The sequence below is a fragment of the Lacerta agilis genome, chromosome 8 (assembly GCF_009819535.1).
Source record: "Lacerta agilis isolate rLacAgi1 chromosome 8, rLacAgi1.pri, whole genome shotgun sequence".
Classification (NCBI taxonomy): Eukaryota; Metazoa; Chordata; class Lepidosauria; order Squamata; family Lacertidae; genus Lacerta; species Lacerta agilis.
The window spans coordinates 59,036,846-59,052,341 of NC_046319.1; the positions used below are offsets into that span (position 1 = coordinate 59,036,846).

Here is a 15,496-nt window from a genome sequence, read left to right on the forward strand (position 1 = left end):
ACAGTATTTGTCAACTTTGCTGGAACCTTATGTTGGGATAGGTAGCTAAGAAGTCAGACATATAGCTATTATATATAGGTCATAACACGGAGAGTCATGTGCTGTTTTAGAGAGAATAGATTGGTTCAGGAGTATTCTTGTTTAAAAAGGGAGTAAGTTATAATAACCATAATCTGCCAGAAGGGTTTTTATGACAACTGTTTGTTGGAACTCTTTCCAGAAATGGAGACAAAACACCCACAAAATCTGAGTTAAGGGTGAAACCTTGTGCATTTAGTTAAATAAATAATACCCTGGTTGCCTTTTGGAAGCCTGAGTTGGTAATAGGAATGCTACAAATCTTTAAACTTGATCAGAGACCCATAGAGAAGCGTGTTGTGTGTCCTAGTGCAGGGTTTTTCAACCACTGTTCCGCGGCACACTAGTGTGCCGCGAGATGTTGCCTGGTGTGCCATGGGGAAAATTGAAAAATTACTTTATATATAGTCAATATAGGCACAGAGTTAAATTTTTTAACATTTTCTAATGGTGGTGTGCCTCGTGATTTTTTTTCATGAAACAAGTGTGCCTTTGCCCAAAAAAGGTTGAAAAACACTGTAGTGTGTCTCCTGTTTCCTTGAAAGCAAGTGTGGTGTTAAAAGCCAGATTGCAAAAGAAGAATAACATTTTAGTTGCCATTGAGTTGATGGCACTTTTCTGACTAGATTTGGGGAAGGACCACTCAGCTCTGTTTCTGTCAGTAATACAAGATAGCGTCCTAAACTGAGCAAATGACAAGGTAAATTAGTTTGAAACAGGCAACTATATGGCAGAACCCAGGGCAAGATCTCTACTAGCTAGAATGTTAATACATACTAAGGCCTCATATTAAGGACTAAGGTTTAACAGAAAGAGTGCTATGAAATGGGCTGCCCTCAAAAAGAGGAGCAGAGGAAAACAGCTGGGCCTAGTGAATGAACTCAGACCTAGATCTATTTCTGGATTATAGACCCATTGGTATAGAAGCAATCACCGGACAAGGCTGAAGAACTTGACCAGAGGGTGTCTATGGGTCCTTAATACCAGATTCTTGCTAAAGAGGCAAACTTCTTAACCTTTTCTGGAATCTGCCCTAGTAGCAACAAGCTGCAACAGCAGCAGTGCTGAACTAGCTCCTTGGCTGAATACTTCTCATTTAGCTTTCTTTCTCTTTTTTTTTAACTTCCAGCTCAATTGTGAATAGTGACTTTTCTTCTCTGTCCTTGGGGAATCTGCTGAATTCTTCCACTTTTGTTAGCCTTCCTTCCCCTTCACTGTGGCAGCCATCCAGTAGCCTTCTCGTCTTTTTCTCTTCCTCCTCCACACACACACACACACCCCACTGCTCCAGGTTCCAATAAAGAGGTTTATTTTTATAGGCCTCTGTTTCTGGAGTTACCGTATTGGTCTGAATATAGGCTGCACTCCCCTGCTCCCCCCCCCCCCGGTCCCGTCCCCCGAAAAATCTGGTTTGTATAAACCTCAGTGTATAAGCACACTCTTGGATAGAGGCGCTATGATTTAAGAGATCTTTAGGGGCAGTGTTAGAAACTCAGATATATAATCCTAATTGCCAAATGCCAAAACCTAGGTTACGTTCACCACAATAGAATGTCTAGTAGCCCCCCACACATACACCCGATAAAGGTTGTTCTTGTTCTTTCATTTCTATACAGCTTTATATTTTAAAGAACAAATCTCAACGTGGTTTACAACACATTAAAATAAAATAAAGCAATCCAGTATAAAACTAGTTCACCCTTCAAGGAAAATATTTCAGATCCTTCTCTAAGTGGCATTTTGCTTCCCCTAGTTGCTGACCTGGCATCCAGAGATCTCTGTATGGCCGCAATTGAGCCCACGCCAGTTGCAAAATGCACCTGGAGCCTGGCTAATTTAGAACACTGTTTAGGGACAGCCTATAATTGGGGGTGGTGTATATTCATACCAATATGGTATGTTCAATAGCTCTCTCTCCACCTGTCCCATAAGTGCACTTAACATTGCAGCTGAGCCTCCACCCCTTATGGGATGTGGGCAAGTCAGTGAAGTATAGTGGTTAGAAGAAACAAAACAAAACAAAAAAAATCCTTCCAGTAGCACCTTAGAGGCCAACTAAGTTTGTTATTGGTATGAGCTTTTGTGTGCATGCACACTTCTTCAGATACCTGTAACTAGTGGCTAGAAGGTTAGACTAAGACTGGGGAGACCTAGGTTCACATCCCTGCTTGGCCTAGAAGCTCACAGGACAGCCTTTGACAGTCTCAGCCTCTCTCTCTCTCTCTCTCTCTCTCTCTCTCTCTCCTACCTCACTGGGTAGTTGTGAGAATAGATTGTATAAGGGGAAAACAGCTAGGTATGCTGCTGTGAGCTCCATAGAGGAAAGACAGGATAAAGAAGTTACTTCAGGCAGAAATCAAGAACATCCCTTCCTTTCTATTGAGATTTAATGAGAGTTCCCAGGATCTCTTTCCTTAATGTCAGCTGTTCCACTTCTTTTCAGCTGCTGGAAGGCAACTTTGCTTTGTTTTGTACGTACACCTTGGGCTTACGCAATGAGTTCCAGAACATTCTCCTGGCCATCATGGTATGTATATGGCAGTCAGCATGACTACTACTCACTTTTCTCTCTTGTTCTTTATCTGTTGCAAAAGGGAGCTCTTGGCGGGGGGAGACCCACAAATAAAGATTTGGTGGTGGTCCAAAGTTCAGCTCTGTCATGAACCTAAGTGGTTTTGGGAAATCCATTTCATCTTGACCTCTGCCCTCATTCTGTTCAGGTTAATGTGGGACAGTTGCTTTTTATAAGCTTTTAATGTTGTTCTCCTGCCCCCTGTCCCCACCTGCAACTTCCTTAGTAGTCATGTAAATGGCTGTACCAGCGTAGTTTCATGGCGGGGGGAAGGCCCAAATTGCCAGCTGGAATCCAAGTGGCAGCAGCTGACCTCCAGGTAATCAGTTTTTGCAGACAAGAGGATTCAGCAGCACAGAAATGAGGGTCTGTAGCTGTTGGCCAGTGCGATGAGGGAGAGGACTCTCATGAATGGAATTCTTTTTAATTTTATTTCTTTATTACATTTAACAATGCTTATATACTGCTCAGTTGTAACAAAGCCTCTAAAGTGGTTTACCGGAAAAATTAAAATGATCAATAAATAGATGGAAACATTTAAAGCATTTAGAAAACAATTAGAATCAGTAGTAAACTAAAAAGAGATTAAAACAGTGGTGCATCTGCATAGGCTGCTCTCCTCCTGAGCAGAAATAACTGGACAGTTGTACTTTTTGACTATCCAGCTCTGTATCTGTTTAAGGCATCTTGGGGAAATGTTGAAGAACTTTGATTTGGTTTTCCCAGCAGCAACTGAACACCAAACTACCGCTGAACTGCAAACCCAATAGTAATTGAGGCGCATCTCGCAGTAAACTGGCCTTGAACTGCCAGGGTGCAAAGAGTCTAAGGAGTATGTGGAAGTTGGAGAACTGAGCTGCACACTCCTTGGAGAGCCACCACCATAGAAGCATTTAAACTGCCTGACAATTGTGCAGGAGTTGGAGGAACCTAAAGGAATGGCAACCTTAGGGAAGGGAAGGGCAGTCACTTTACATGGTTCCTGGAACAGTGTGTTCTTTGTTAGGCATTTGAAGGAGGCCATGAAAAGGGACGGAGAATAAAAGCCATGTGAGCCTTTTGTCCCAACCCGGCCATTTTTTCTACCCTTAATCATGAGAAAAAAGGAGCCTTGAGTGTTTATCGGAGAGAGGCACTGAATGAAAGGAATGGAGCCGATTTGTCTGGGAAAGCCTTTCCAGGCTGATGGATGGGAGGAGGAGGGGTGGGGGTGGGGAGCAGGCAGTGGGGGGCATTGTGTTGTGCCAGGCTAGAAAGTAAGTGAAGTGTGGGGAGAGAGGGGAGAGCCCCCTTCCTCTCTACGCCTTTAGGAAACACAGGGACTTGAAAGTAATTCAGGCAGTAATAGCACGGTGGGCAAAAAGGCCCTATTCCGCTTCTCCAAGCTCACAAAGGAGTCAAACTGTGGCCTGATGCAGACACCGTAACATAGTAAAGCCCCACCAATAACTTGCTGTCTTCCTCTTCCTTCTCCTGTGTTACATTTACAAAAAGGTTTGATTGCACTGGTTGCAGACAACTGTTTTGCCACATGCTTTCATCTGATGGTGTGGTAAAAAGAAAATTCATTTGCAACCTGGCAGCGTGGTACTGACTACTATGCAATGGTGTTGCATTTAGCTCATTGGGGGGGGGGGTGCTCTGTCAGCTTTCTCTGTGAAGCAGCTTTAGGGTAGGCCGAATCCTGAGCGCAGTCTGGCTTTCTGTTTACCTTCTCTTCCCCGCCAATGGTCTCTGTTTTTGTTGCAAAAAACTAAAGGCTTTGGGCAGGTGAAATGCCAACTTTTTTTATCTGGTACTAGATCCAGTGATTCACTCTTAAGCCATCCTAGAAATGCAAAATGGTGTATTTTGAAGGTGCCATTGTTTCCCATATAAAGTAATTAATTGTTTAAGTGTTTGTAGAGGAGGTGCCATGCCTTGGACTATACCACTTCAAACAGGAGGACAGGAGATGATATAGATAGATAGATGATATAGATATAGATATTCACCACATTGCTAAAAAACAAGGAAGTTTTTTTTCTTTTAAAATGACACATTCAGGAGCATGCATTACTGAGGCCTCATCCATATTATACATTTAAGACGGTATTGCACCACTTTAAACAGTCATGGATTTCCCCAAAGAATCTTATAGGTGCAGAGAGTCGTTAAGCTCTGGGAGGGGAAGGAGTCTTTTATTCCTCCCACAGAGTTCCCAGAGCGGTTTAACAAGTAATCCCTCTTCCCAGGGAACTTTGGGAATTGTAGCTCTGTGAGGGGGAATAAGAGTCTCTTAACAATTCTCAGCTCCTACAAGAAACTACAGTCCTCAGGATTCTGGGGGGTGGGGGTGGAACCATGACTATTTAAAGTGGTGTGTTACTGCTTTAAATGTATAATACAGACGGAGCCTGATAATGCTAATTTTCCACATGCTCGGATTCATTCTCCCCCACTCTCGGGGGGGGGGGAAGCATTCAGAACGGCAGCCGCCACTATTCCATATTTCAGAGACCACATTCTGCAGAACATGCAGAACAGCTCCTAAAGGAAATTGCTGGTTTTGAAGTTAAGCAGGGGCAGCATATGTAGCACACCCACCTGGAGCCGAACAGGATGAATTGGATGTTTTGGAGATGAAATGTTAGAGAAGTGAGTGGGGAAAACCTGATCCATTTCCATTCAAGGAGCCATTACAAACCCTGCATGGAATGCTGAGTGTGTGTCCGGGCTGTTTTGGGAGAATAAAATGAACAGGGCTCTGGACTATTTGGAGAAGAGCTCTGAATATTTTGGAGTGGAGGGAGGCTGTGGTAAGAAAGGGCCTTGCGGTATCTGAATAACGGGTGGTGAGACTGTGTGTGTGTGTGTGTGTGTGTGAGAGAGAGAGAGAGAGAGAGAAAGAAAGAGAGAGAGAGAAACACGTGTGGCCTCTATAAGGCAGTCCTGAAAAGTATGGTGTTTGTTTTTGTGTTTTCAAAAAGCTTCTGCTTAATCGGTGTGTGGTCTCCTGCAGTTTTACTGTGTTAATTTGACTTGGCTAGCATATTCATTCCTATTCTTTCCTTCCCACCCAAACGATGTGGCCTGGGCATTTGCAGCAAATTCATAGTCTGCTTATCTAGTGAGAGTTTAGGCCACACACACACCCTTTTTTTTTAGGACCTCGTGGCCGAGTCGAAATTGAGGAAGAAAGTAAAAATTAGCTCCATATCTTATTTTAGAGCCGTGTAAGTTCAGGAAATAGTGTGTGTTCCTAAACCTGGGAGGCGGTCTTCATGGGCTCCAGCCCAATGACCTGCAGCACTTCCCCGTGCTCCGCCCCCCATAAGCCCCTTGCCCAGTGAGATCACACACAGCTGTCTTACACAACAGCCTTTGCCAGCATAGTGCCTTCCAGATGTTTTGGAGCACAAATCCCATAGAATGAGAGGAGTTGTGATCCAAAGCATTTGGAGGGTGCCAGGCTGGCAAAGGCTGTTCCGTAATCACTCCACAAAACCTGCCTTTTTCCATTAAGCCTTCGGCTTAAACCCTTTAATTCTTTTGACTGTAACCAAACCCAAGTGCTGTCCTGGGAAAGGGAGGAGGACATAGACCTGTGTCACTTTTCTTGCTTATGGAACTCTGTATAAACTTCAGTGTCCACTGATGGAGCTGTATTATATAATAATTTGCAGTGCCATCTCCCTGTGGTGTTTTGGGACAGTGCTGATGAGAGAGGATGGATGAGGGGCTGTGCTTGTCCTCAGTAGGATATTCAAGCTTCCCTTAGTTCTAGTCACATGCTTAGCTTTGCTGGATGCCGGCGGCGGCCGTGACCTCAGCCCCTCATTGCATGTCCCTTAGAGAGGGGTGTGGAGCATGTTCTGTCGTCCTCGTGGCCAGCTCTCTTGGCCAGACTCCATCCAGTTCACGCCCCCTTTGCAGAATCAAAACTTACGCCAATCCCTGTTAAGTAACAGTCCGGAGGACCCTGCCACCCTTCATTTCTCCTCTCCTCTTTCCCCTTTCTGACTGTACAGGAATGTAGGGGCGTGTTCTTGACATGCCACCAATAAATTCCTGTCCTGTCCTAAGAAGAGGCAAGGGCAGAGACGCTGCCCTGAGAGAGGAACTTTCATGAGGAAAAGGAACTTGACACTGGCTGAGTCCTTGTGGGAAACTCGGTGCTTTATAAGCCTTGCGGAATTCTGGCACTGTTGCTATAGAACGCAGAAATCAAGAAAATCACCAAACAATCAAATCTAGCACATGGGGGGGCACTTTATCTACATTCTGTAGCTCTGTATTTGAACGAATTGTATTAAGAACTGTGCTGTAAATTGGTATTGTTATAATGAGGCTATTATTGGACTTTAATTGAAAACTAATAAACAGTTATTATAACAAAGGAAGGGAATTTGAGGCATAAGGAGGCAGTGAAGGAGACTGGACATGATTGTTTGAGAACAGGAGACTATGGTGGGACAGCTGAGGATAGAATTGGCATTTATGCTGGCTATGAAAGAAGCCAAGGAGCTGGTGCAGCCATTTGTAAATGGGCATCATGTAACCTGAGCATGTTCTTTGCCCTGCCATTATGCGACTGCAGGCATGCCTAAAAAAACAATAACAAAAAACTCCCATGATCATAACCTGCCCTGGGGTCCTTAGCTATGGTTGCTGTCAGAAGCATTTCCCCTTCTTTCTGTGCATGCTTATGAACGAACTGTGGATTCCATACACATGATTGTGTTTGGAATCGGGGGTTTAAGTCCAGGTTAATCAATGCCACATCCAAGCGTGTGATCTTGCATATGTAGTGCCCAAGGCTCCCGCAGAGCTCCCTTGGAGAGTCTGTTGCAAAGACTGACTCTGGCTGACTCGAGTAACAACTCTTCCTCCCGTCCCCTTCTTGTTGCTCTCTTGCAGCTCTCTGCCACTCTTACCATCCCCTTTTGGCAGTGGTTCCTCACTCGCTTTGGGAAGAAAACGGCCGTCTACATTGGAATCTCGGTGAGTGAAAAATCTCCAAGGGGAAGCACAAAGCCGGCTTGAGGTTTTGTGCCTGTTGCCAAGCCTCGCAGGGAAACATAGCGCACAGAGCAGGTCTTTCCACTTGGCACTGCTAAGCCTACAACAGCGAGGAAACGACGCAGCCCAAGTGGCCTGCCAAGCAGCTTCTAAATGAGCTGGTCTAGATCTCGATAAAACTATTAGGTCCAAGAACTGAACATGCCATGGAATTATGGGTAAACACTATGGGCCTCTTCAAAGGTTTTCTCTAGAGGGCTGTTAGTGGTGCAGTGTTAGCTCTGTGTGTTTTCCTCTCTGAGGTGGCTGTTCTGCAGCGGATCTAAGGCCTATTGACAACACAGGACGTGGGGCCTCATGTGGCCCCTTTACTTCCCCCCAGAACAAGGCTGTTCCAATGTGGAAAGGCCTTGTTATGGGGGAACAGATATCGTGTGCTTGAGGCCTACTGACACCATAGTGTTGGGCTATACCTGCTACTTTCTTCCTGTAAGTTACTAAGTCTATTAACAGGGCTGGGCTATGTTGCAATTGGCCTACAAATCAAGAAATGCAGTCTTCTCACATGGTGATTATGTTCTGGGGATAGCGTGGATACCCACAAATGCATATAGACATACCATCTCCTTGGAACCACAGTCTTACTTTCCTGAACCAGCACACCATGTGAGTCTTTAAAATGAGAAGAGAGCTTTTAAGTGCTCTGTCTTGCTTACCAGACTCTAGGAGGCTTTCTGAGATCTTGCGAGACCCTCCCAGAGCCCGAGAATGAGCCTCCCAGAGCCTGGTAAGCAAGGCAGAGAGCTTAAAAGCTCTTTCTGCTCCACGAGAACTCTGTGCAAAAAGAACTTTTAAGCTCACCAGTTTTTGTGCATTTAATTTGTTCAGTTTTAACCAGTTGGCCATCAACCGTGTAAAGCTGAAATTGCATAAATTAAACACATGTAAGTTGTGAGGTGACTCTATTAATATTAGCCCGCCTTGTTCCTTAAAAATAATATATATTGCATGTATTGCAGGTATATAAATGAATATTTGTATACTGTTTTCAAGGTGCAAACAATTAAAGCCTAAAATATCATGTGTTTTTTTTAAAAAATAAATCTTTATCCACTATGTCTTGAGCCAGTGAAAACCTTTGAATGATTATCTTTTTGACCATTTCCTCTCTTGATTCCACAGTCTGCAACTCCTTTCCTCCTCTTGATTATAATCATGGAAAGTAACCTTATTATCACTTATATAGTGGCTGTTGCTGCAGGAATCAGTGTCGCTGCTGCTTTTCTTTTACCCTGGTAAGTATGTATATATATCTATTTAGTAAACATAGTACTGTGTTTTCAGTGCTGAAAGCAGATTATGCTTCCACACACACACCCCTCAATAACTCCTGTTATGTTGAAACTCCCAACTCTGTGTTGAAATGTGAGTGGCAAATAATGGGGCAGCTCCAAAACATGTTTTTCTGGTTATCATTGAGTGAAAAAGTGTGATTTGTAATTTAGGGTTGCCATATTTCAGAGAGTGAAAATCCAGTGACAAATGTGGTTGAGCTTTTTGCAAAAATCACGAAACACATTAAATTTTTTGACCTACTTTTTAGGAAATTTGCCCAAAAAATCCACTTCCAACTTGGGTTGCCATACGTCCAGGTTTTCCCGGACATTTTTGCAATTTTTAGAAATTCCTCCCAGAAGCTATTTTCAGCCAGCTGAATCCTGGATATGTCCGGGAGAACTTGGATGTATGGCAGCCCTGTGTAATTGGACATCTTACTTACTTGTTGTAACCTCCAGTTTTGAAGCTGAGGACAATGGGGGAGAATGAAATGGAACTGACTGGTTTGCTTCTCCCTCCATTTAGGTCCATGTTGCCAGATGTCATTGATGACTTCAACCTGCAGCACCCAGATTCCACTGGCCATGAAGCGATTTTTTTCTCCTTCTACGTCTTCTTCATCAAGTTTGCATCTGGGGTATCTCTGGGGATCTCCACACTCAGTTTAGAGTAAGTCTTTGCCTGCCTCCCTGCCTCTCTTTCTCCCCTCCCCTTTTTTAGATTTGGTGGTATTATAGCAGAACGCCACCCTTTGAAGCATTATTGTTTTTACCCTGCTCTTCAGCCGAAAAGGCTTCCAGGGTAGCTTTGTTTGAATAAAAGCAAAGCCAATCCCTGCCCTTACCATCTAAAAAGATACGATGCAAGAGGAAATGGGGAAGAAGAGGACTATCAAATGCCAACACCATTTCTTAAAAATTGCATGGTACTTTTCATCATGATGGCTGGAATGGGGGGCATTTTAGAGAGAGGAGGATCCCAGTGGATCTGCTGGAGAACTAGTGAGATCCAGTGAGTAGAATGCATCACCTGGGAGCCCTGGAATACCTGGGCTTGAAGCTCTGTGTCACCAGTAATTTCACATACCTGTGTGCTGCATTAGGCAGTTTGTTCTGTCTTAGTTGCAGTTCGCCTTCTCTAAAATAGAGACTTACCATATATACTTGAGTATAAGCCTAGTTTTTCAGCACATTTTTTGTGCTGAAAAAGCTGCCCTCGGCTTATACTTGAGTGAGGCGGGCGGTGGGGGCAGCGAGAAAGAAGCCCTTTCTCTCCGCTCGTGCCGCCACCCACTCTCCTCAGTCAACCATTCCTTAAGAAGCGTACAAGAACAACGGTTCTTTACTCTCCCCAGGCAGCTTGTTCCATTCCTGAACTGCTCGCATAAATGCAAACTTGGCAAAGGAGGAAGAGGAAGGAGCAGCCCAAAGGGCTGCTTTTGGGCTGCTCGTTCCTCCTCCTCCTCCACAGCGGCAAAGGTGAACCGGCTTATACTCGAGTCAATAAGCTTTCCCAGGTTTTTTGTAGGAAAATTAGGTGCCTCGGTTTATATTCGGGTCGGCTTATACTCGGGTATATACGGTAACTCACAAGATTGTTCAAAGACATTACGGGGGCTGTAGCAGGAGTGTATGTTGTTAAAAAGAATGTTAAAATTCTGTGTTCAGGCAGCCCAAGAAAAGAGTTATGAAACCTGTTTTGTGTGTTGGTTTATTGCCATTTGAGCCAATTTGCATAATTTATTATTTTGTTTAATTTATTCTGGTTTTGTTAACCTGATGGTGTGGTAAGGAGCGACGCATGGCTACTGGACACTTTACTCGGCCATCATAACGGTTCTTTTCTTGGTGTGCAGCTTTGCTGGTTACAAGACCCGGGGGTGCTCCCAGCCAGAGGAGGTGAACTTGACATTGAAGATACTGGTGTCAGCTGCTCCGGTGGCTTTGATCATCCTTGGTCTGCTGCTTTTCAAGCTGTACCCCATTGATGAGGAGAGGCGACGGAAAAACAAGAAAGCCCTGCAGGATTTAAGGTGAGACCCCAGATGGCCACTTGGGGTGGGGCGGGGGGGGGAGTGCATCTATAACTTGGCAGAGATGAGCAACTATCAGGCTGGGACTTTTCTCATGGGATGGGCTATCACCCCCTAGCCAGTAGTTGCAGGAGAATATTCACTTGCGGGGATGCCACAGATGCTATGCAGCCTCGCACCCTTCTGAACAAAAATGCTCAGTATAGTTTCATGCGTTGAGCATGGGAGGGGCTCCAGAGAAGGATGGCTTGCAAAGGATCTGGAATCCCGTGTCTGTGTGAAGCTGCAGTTAAGGGGAGAGTGTGATCTCATTCTCCACTCAGAATCAGGAAGATTCCCCCCACCCGCGGAAGACCCCACTCTTTCAAAATTCCCCGTGTGTGGCAACAGGTTCAAATCCTGCAAGGACAGGTGGCTTTCTCCAGATGACCCTTTTCGTTTATTGCCAAAACTTAAAATAGAGCAGGCGTTTGATGGCCCTGGGACAAACGGGTGTCTACTTTCTCTGATGCAACACTCCATGGCAGGGTGTAGAGAGCTAAATATAAAATGCTGAGTGATCCTGAATGTTGGCCCTTTATGCACAAATCACTGCTTGGCTTCCTGATAGTTCTGTCATCTTCACTTGCCAGGATTCCTGACTGTTTAGAGTTGCCTCGGGTACCTTGTTTGCTCCAAGATTAGTGGTGGCACATAACTGCCTGATAGTTCAGAAGTGGGGGTAGCTCTAGTTCAGGGATAGGCAAATGGGGACCTGTGAATCGCAGTGGCCCACCAACCAGACTGTTTTTCTGCCTTTTCTGAGCCTGTTCCAATACTGTGAACCTCTTTCATTCCCCAGAGGGAGGGACATTTGTCACATAAGCAGCAGGCTGTGCCTTGCACTCCCTGTCGAGCCTGGAAGAGGGCACCAGGGGAGTCATGAGCTGCATCTTAACAAGCAACAGGCATCTTCACAATGGGACAGATTAAAGGTCACCTTTTAGGCAATAGCGGAGGGTCTGCTGAAGCAGTAGCAGACCCTGCTGCTTCCCAGGAGGTAGAGGAGGAGGGACGAGGCAGGAGCAAGGTCAGCATAGTGCAAACACACCAGGAGCACTGGTACACACTGGTACCTTGCCTGGTACACACCAAACCTTTAAAGCACCCTCCCCCCCAAAAAAGAATCCTGGGAAATGTGGTTTACTCCTCACAAAAGTATAATTTCCAGCAACATTAATAAACTACATTTCCCAGGATTCCTGGGATAGGGTGTGTGCTTTAAATGTATGGTGTGTGCACAGCTTAAGGACACTTTTGCTGCCTCTGGCAGCAACACCTAATCCCTGTTTGGAAAGTTAGGAATTCATCGTAGTGCCATGGCAATTGTTCCATCAGCGGAAACATGTTAGCGTACCAGAGGGAACTATCTCCCCTCTCCTCCCTCATGCACTGTTCTGGGTTTCCCCCCAACACAACTCAAGCTAGGAGGATGCGGGGAAGCCCTTTTGCACTAGCAGAAGTCCTTGCGTGGGCTTCCACTAGTAGGACTCATTAGTTGAATGCTGCATTCTGTATTGTTTTTGTTTGTTTGTGTGCTTATATATTTTCCTTCTTTTACTTCCCCAGAGATGAAGAAAACAACAGTAGCACCGAGTCAGACTCCACAGAGCTGGCCAGCATTGTTTGACCTCGGCTTCCCTTGGTTTGCTGTTTACACACTGGGATCCTTTGAAGGTGGGGAGGGGCTGCCACGGGGCCATCCGCTGTGCAGGAGGGATGCTGACTTACTTCCTTGAGGGAGTGCTCTATGACGTCCTTCCAGACTTCTCTGGAGAGCAAACACTGGTACATGCTATGGCTTACGTGGAATCGAAGGAGCACCAACTGCATGTGCGTGCAGGGCAATGTGCAGTACTGCAGGAACATACCTCTTGATTGAATAAGTGCGCCACAATCGTTATTTATTTTTTGCAAAACACCTTTTGAGCAGTCACTTTCTTTGGGTGTGCTTCATGCTGCCTCTGATCCACCTGATACCAATGGCATCAAGTGTGGTATTGCAGTACTGTTAAGGGTCCCCCCCCTTTTTTAAATTTTTATCTTGCCACGGACCCAGATGGTGCTTGTTGGTGTACATTACACCATTGGCATGACCTTGCCAAACACAACCTTGTACTGTTCTCAACTGTAAATAAGACACAACTAATGTTGAAGCATCTTGTGCTGGTGCTATTTATGTACATGTGTATTTGTATATACAGAGAGCCTAATTAATAAAAGTAACTTAATTATTTTGTAAATATAAAACTGCTACGTTTACCTATTTGTATATATCTGTACAGAAAGAAGACAATGGACCTATTAATATTAATTTACATTAAAATGCAAACGTGTCACCTGTACTCGTTATGTCTTTCCCTAAAGAACAACTGAAACTGAACAAATTGTTAGTTAACTATTATAACTTTGGGTCCTTTGATTGAATTGCATCTTTTGTTCTGGTTGCCCCAAGTGCCAGTTTTGCAGAAATCAAGACATCATTGACCAAGGGTGCCTTTAGGCAAATCCAAGATTATAGGGGAGGGAAATACAGTTGTTTGCCAGATGTCAACATCTGCTCTGAAGCTTCAGGTTCAAACTTCCCCTCAGCACCCCCAGAGTTTCCCAAGAGAAGTACTAAAATATTGCAAGGAGCTGGATCCAAGGGGCCATGGAGAGGTTTTTGTATTTCCTCACCCCCCACCCCACCCCAGTCAGACTCCATCCCTGAGGAACCAATCACTAGCGACTCCCCACCTCCAAGTTCCACTAGACTTTCTGGTTTAAAGATGATGAACCAGAAGAAGAGAAAACAGGGACTTTGGAATTGGACGTCAGCAGCAGTGGGTACCTGGACAGAAGACTGAGCTGGCAAATGGGACCACCTGTTTGCCACTTTATTCCTATTTAAATGACAGTAAATATCTATACACTTGCATTTACACATATAAAGTCTGCATGCGCAAATTTGTGTCCTTTTTGGGGGGACAGGGTGTAAGTCACTCTAACTTTCAGCAAAGCTACCTTTTCTATTGAACCAGGCCTGGCATTGGGCTATCAAGTCCAGTTCTGGTATAGGGAGGGCAGGGAATGTCTCCTGTCTGAAAGCCTGGAAAGCTGCTTCTTTATGAACTCTGCAATTTGCACATGAGCCTACAATTCATGCACGTGACCCTGACAGGGTCTTTTGACACTGAGACCTGGGTGTGCCCTAAAACTGGCACTTTAAAGATTTATGGAGTAAAAATAATACGTTAAAAATTACCAATTAGTCAAACAAGTAAAAGGGAACGGGAATCTTTATTTAAAATATGTAAAACAGAAGTGAAGGGGCATAGGCTTTCATAGTTTTAAAGGAATTAACATTCAAGATACCGACATAGAAACATGTACACTTAGTAAGGGGCTGAGAAGGGCAGAGCAAGAAAGAAACTAGGAGATGGGGGCCGGGGGAATTGGCTGGAGGTAGTATTGAAAGGAAAGTGGGTGCTGACTTGGGCCACTTTAGATAAAGAAGAGGAGGTTTTTAGAGGAAGCAGGGAGTTTTGGTAGTGATTTTGTGGGGAGTTGGGGAAGTTTTTAAGGCAAGAATCAAACAAAAGCAGTCGGAAAACACTGCTAAAGGGGGTCCTTTAAGTGGAAGTACCTGAGATTGCATTTGGGACCCTCTGTATGCAGAGCAAGTCCTCTACCACTGAACAATGGTCCCTTATCCATGTAGAAGTAAACTGACTATAAGACTGAGCAGCAGGCCACCTCCTCCTGCCGGCCTCCAGTCTCTTACTTTGGAGTACTGGAATGTCTTAATCCAACCCCCCCCCCCAATTAATGTGCTGGTGTGTTCACTTAACCCTTTGACTCTCTCTCAGCGCAGGCCTTCAGGACTCCAACAAAGCTCCCATTCTTCGAGATGCTCGTAAAATACACACACACACCCCAATGCCATTAAAGCTTCGGTTGCTGAGATTCCAAGCTGTGTCCTAGCTAGAAATGGGAGAGAGGCTGGGAAGAAATCCCACGAACCTGACCTTGCACTGACACAAGACACTTCTACAACCCTTATCCAAACGAAGCGAAGGACTGATTGGATCCTGTGGAACAGCCTCTGGAGGCAGATTAGATTTATCGCCCCTGTTTTTATGGTTACTGAAGGGGTGAAGGTCAGGTCCTTTTCTTTTGATTGCAAAGCAGGAAGTTTGGGCTGTGGTTTTGAAATAGAGGCAAGTCATTTGTTAAAGCGCCTGTTAGGAACTGGGAAAGGGGGGGGGAGTCGCTGAGAAGGATGAGATGGGACAGTTGATGTCATTGAGCCTTGCTCTTTCTCACAGCCTGAAGGGAAGCTAGCCTGTCCATATTCTATGCTTAAAAAAAAATATCCCAATGAGTCAACACCTTGCACCAACTCATTTAGCTGGCATCTCTGGGCATTTGCCAAGGCTCCAGTGCCCATTGTG

General features: G+C 44.9%; 1 protein-coding gene across 2 annotated transcripts in view; it reads left to right on the forward strand.

Moving 5' to 3' along the window:
• Nucleotides 1-13,060, forward strand: part of MFSD2A (major facilitator superfamily domain containing 2A) — a 37,161-nt gene extending 24,101 nt beyond the window's left edge. For both annotated transcript variants that reach the window (XM_033157730.1, XM_033157731.1), the window contains 6 exons: nucleotides 2,522-2,605; nucleotides 7,550-7,633; nucleotides 8,834-8,946; nucleotides 9,515-9,658; nucleotides 10,845-11,021; nucleotides 12,630-13,060. In XM_033157730.1, the coding sequence (XP_033013621.1) occupies nucleotides 2,522-2,605; nucleotides 7,550-7,633; nucleotides 8,834-8,946; nucleotides 9,515-9,658; nucleotides 10,845-11,021; nucleotides 12,630-12,690 (663 nt within the window). In that variant the 3' untranslated portion in view covers nucleotides 12,691-13,060. The remainder of the gene's footprint in view (nucleotides 1-2,521; nucleotides 2,606-7,549; nucleotides 7,634-8,833; nucleotides 8,947-9,514; nucleotides 9,659-10,844; nucleotides 11,022-12,629) is intronic.
• The last annotated feature ends 2,436 nt before the right edge of the window (nucleotides 13,061-15,496 follow it).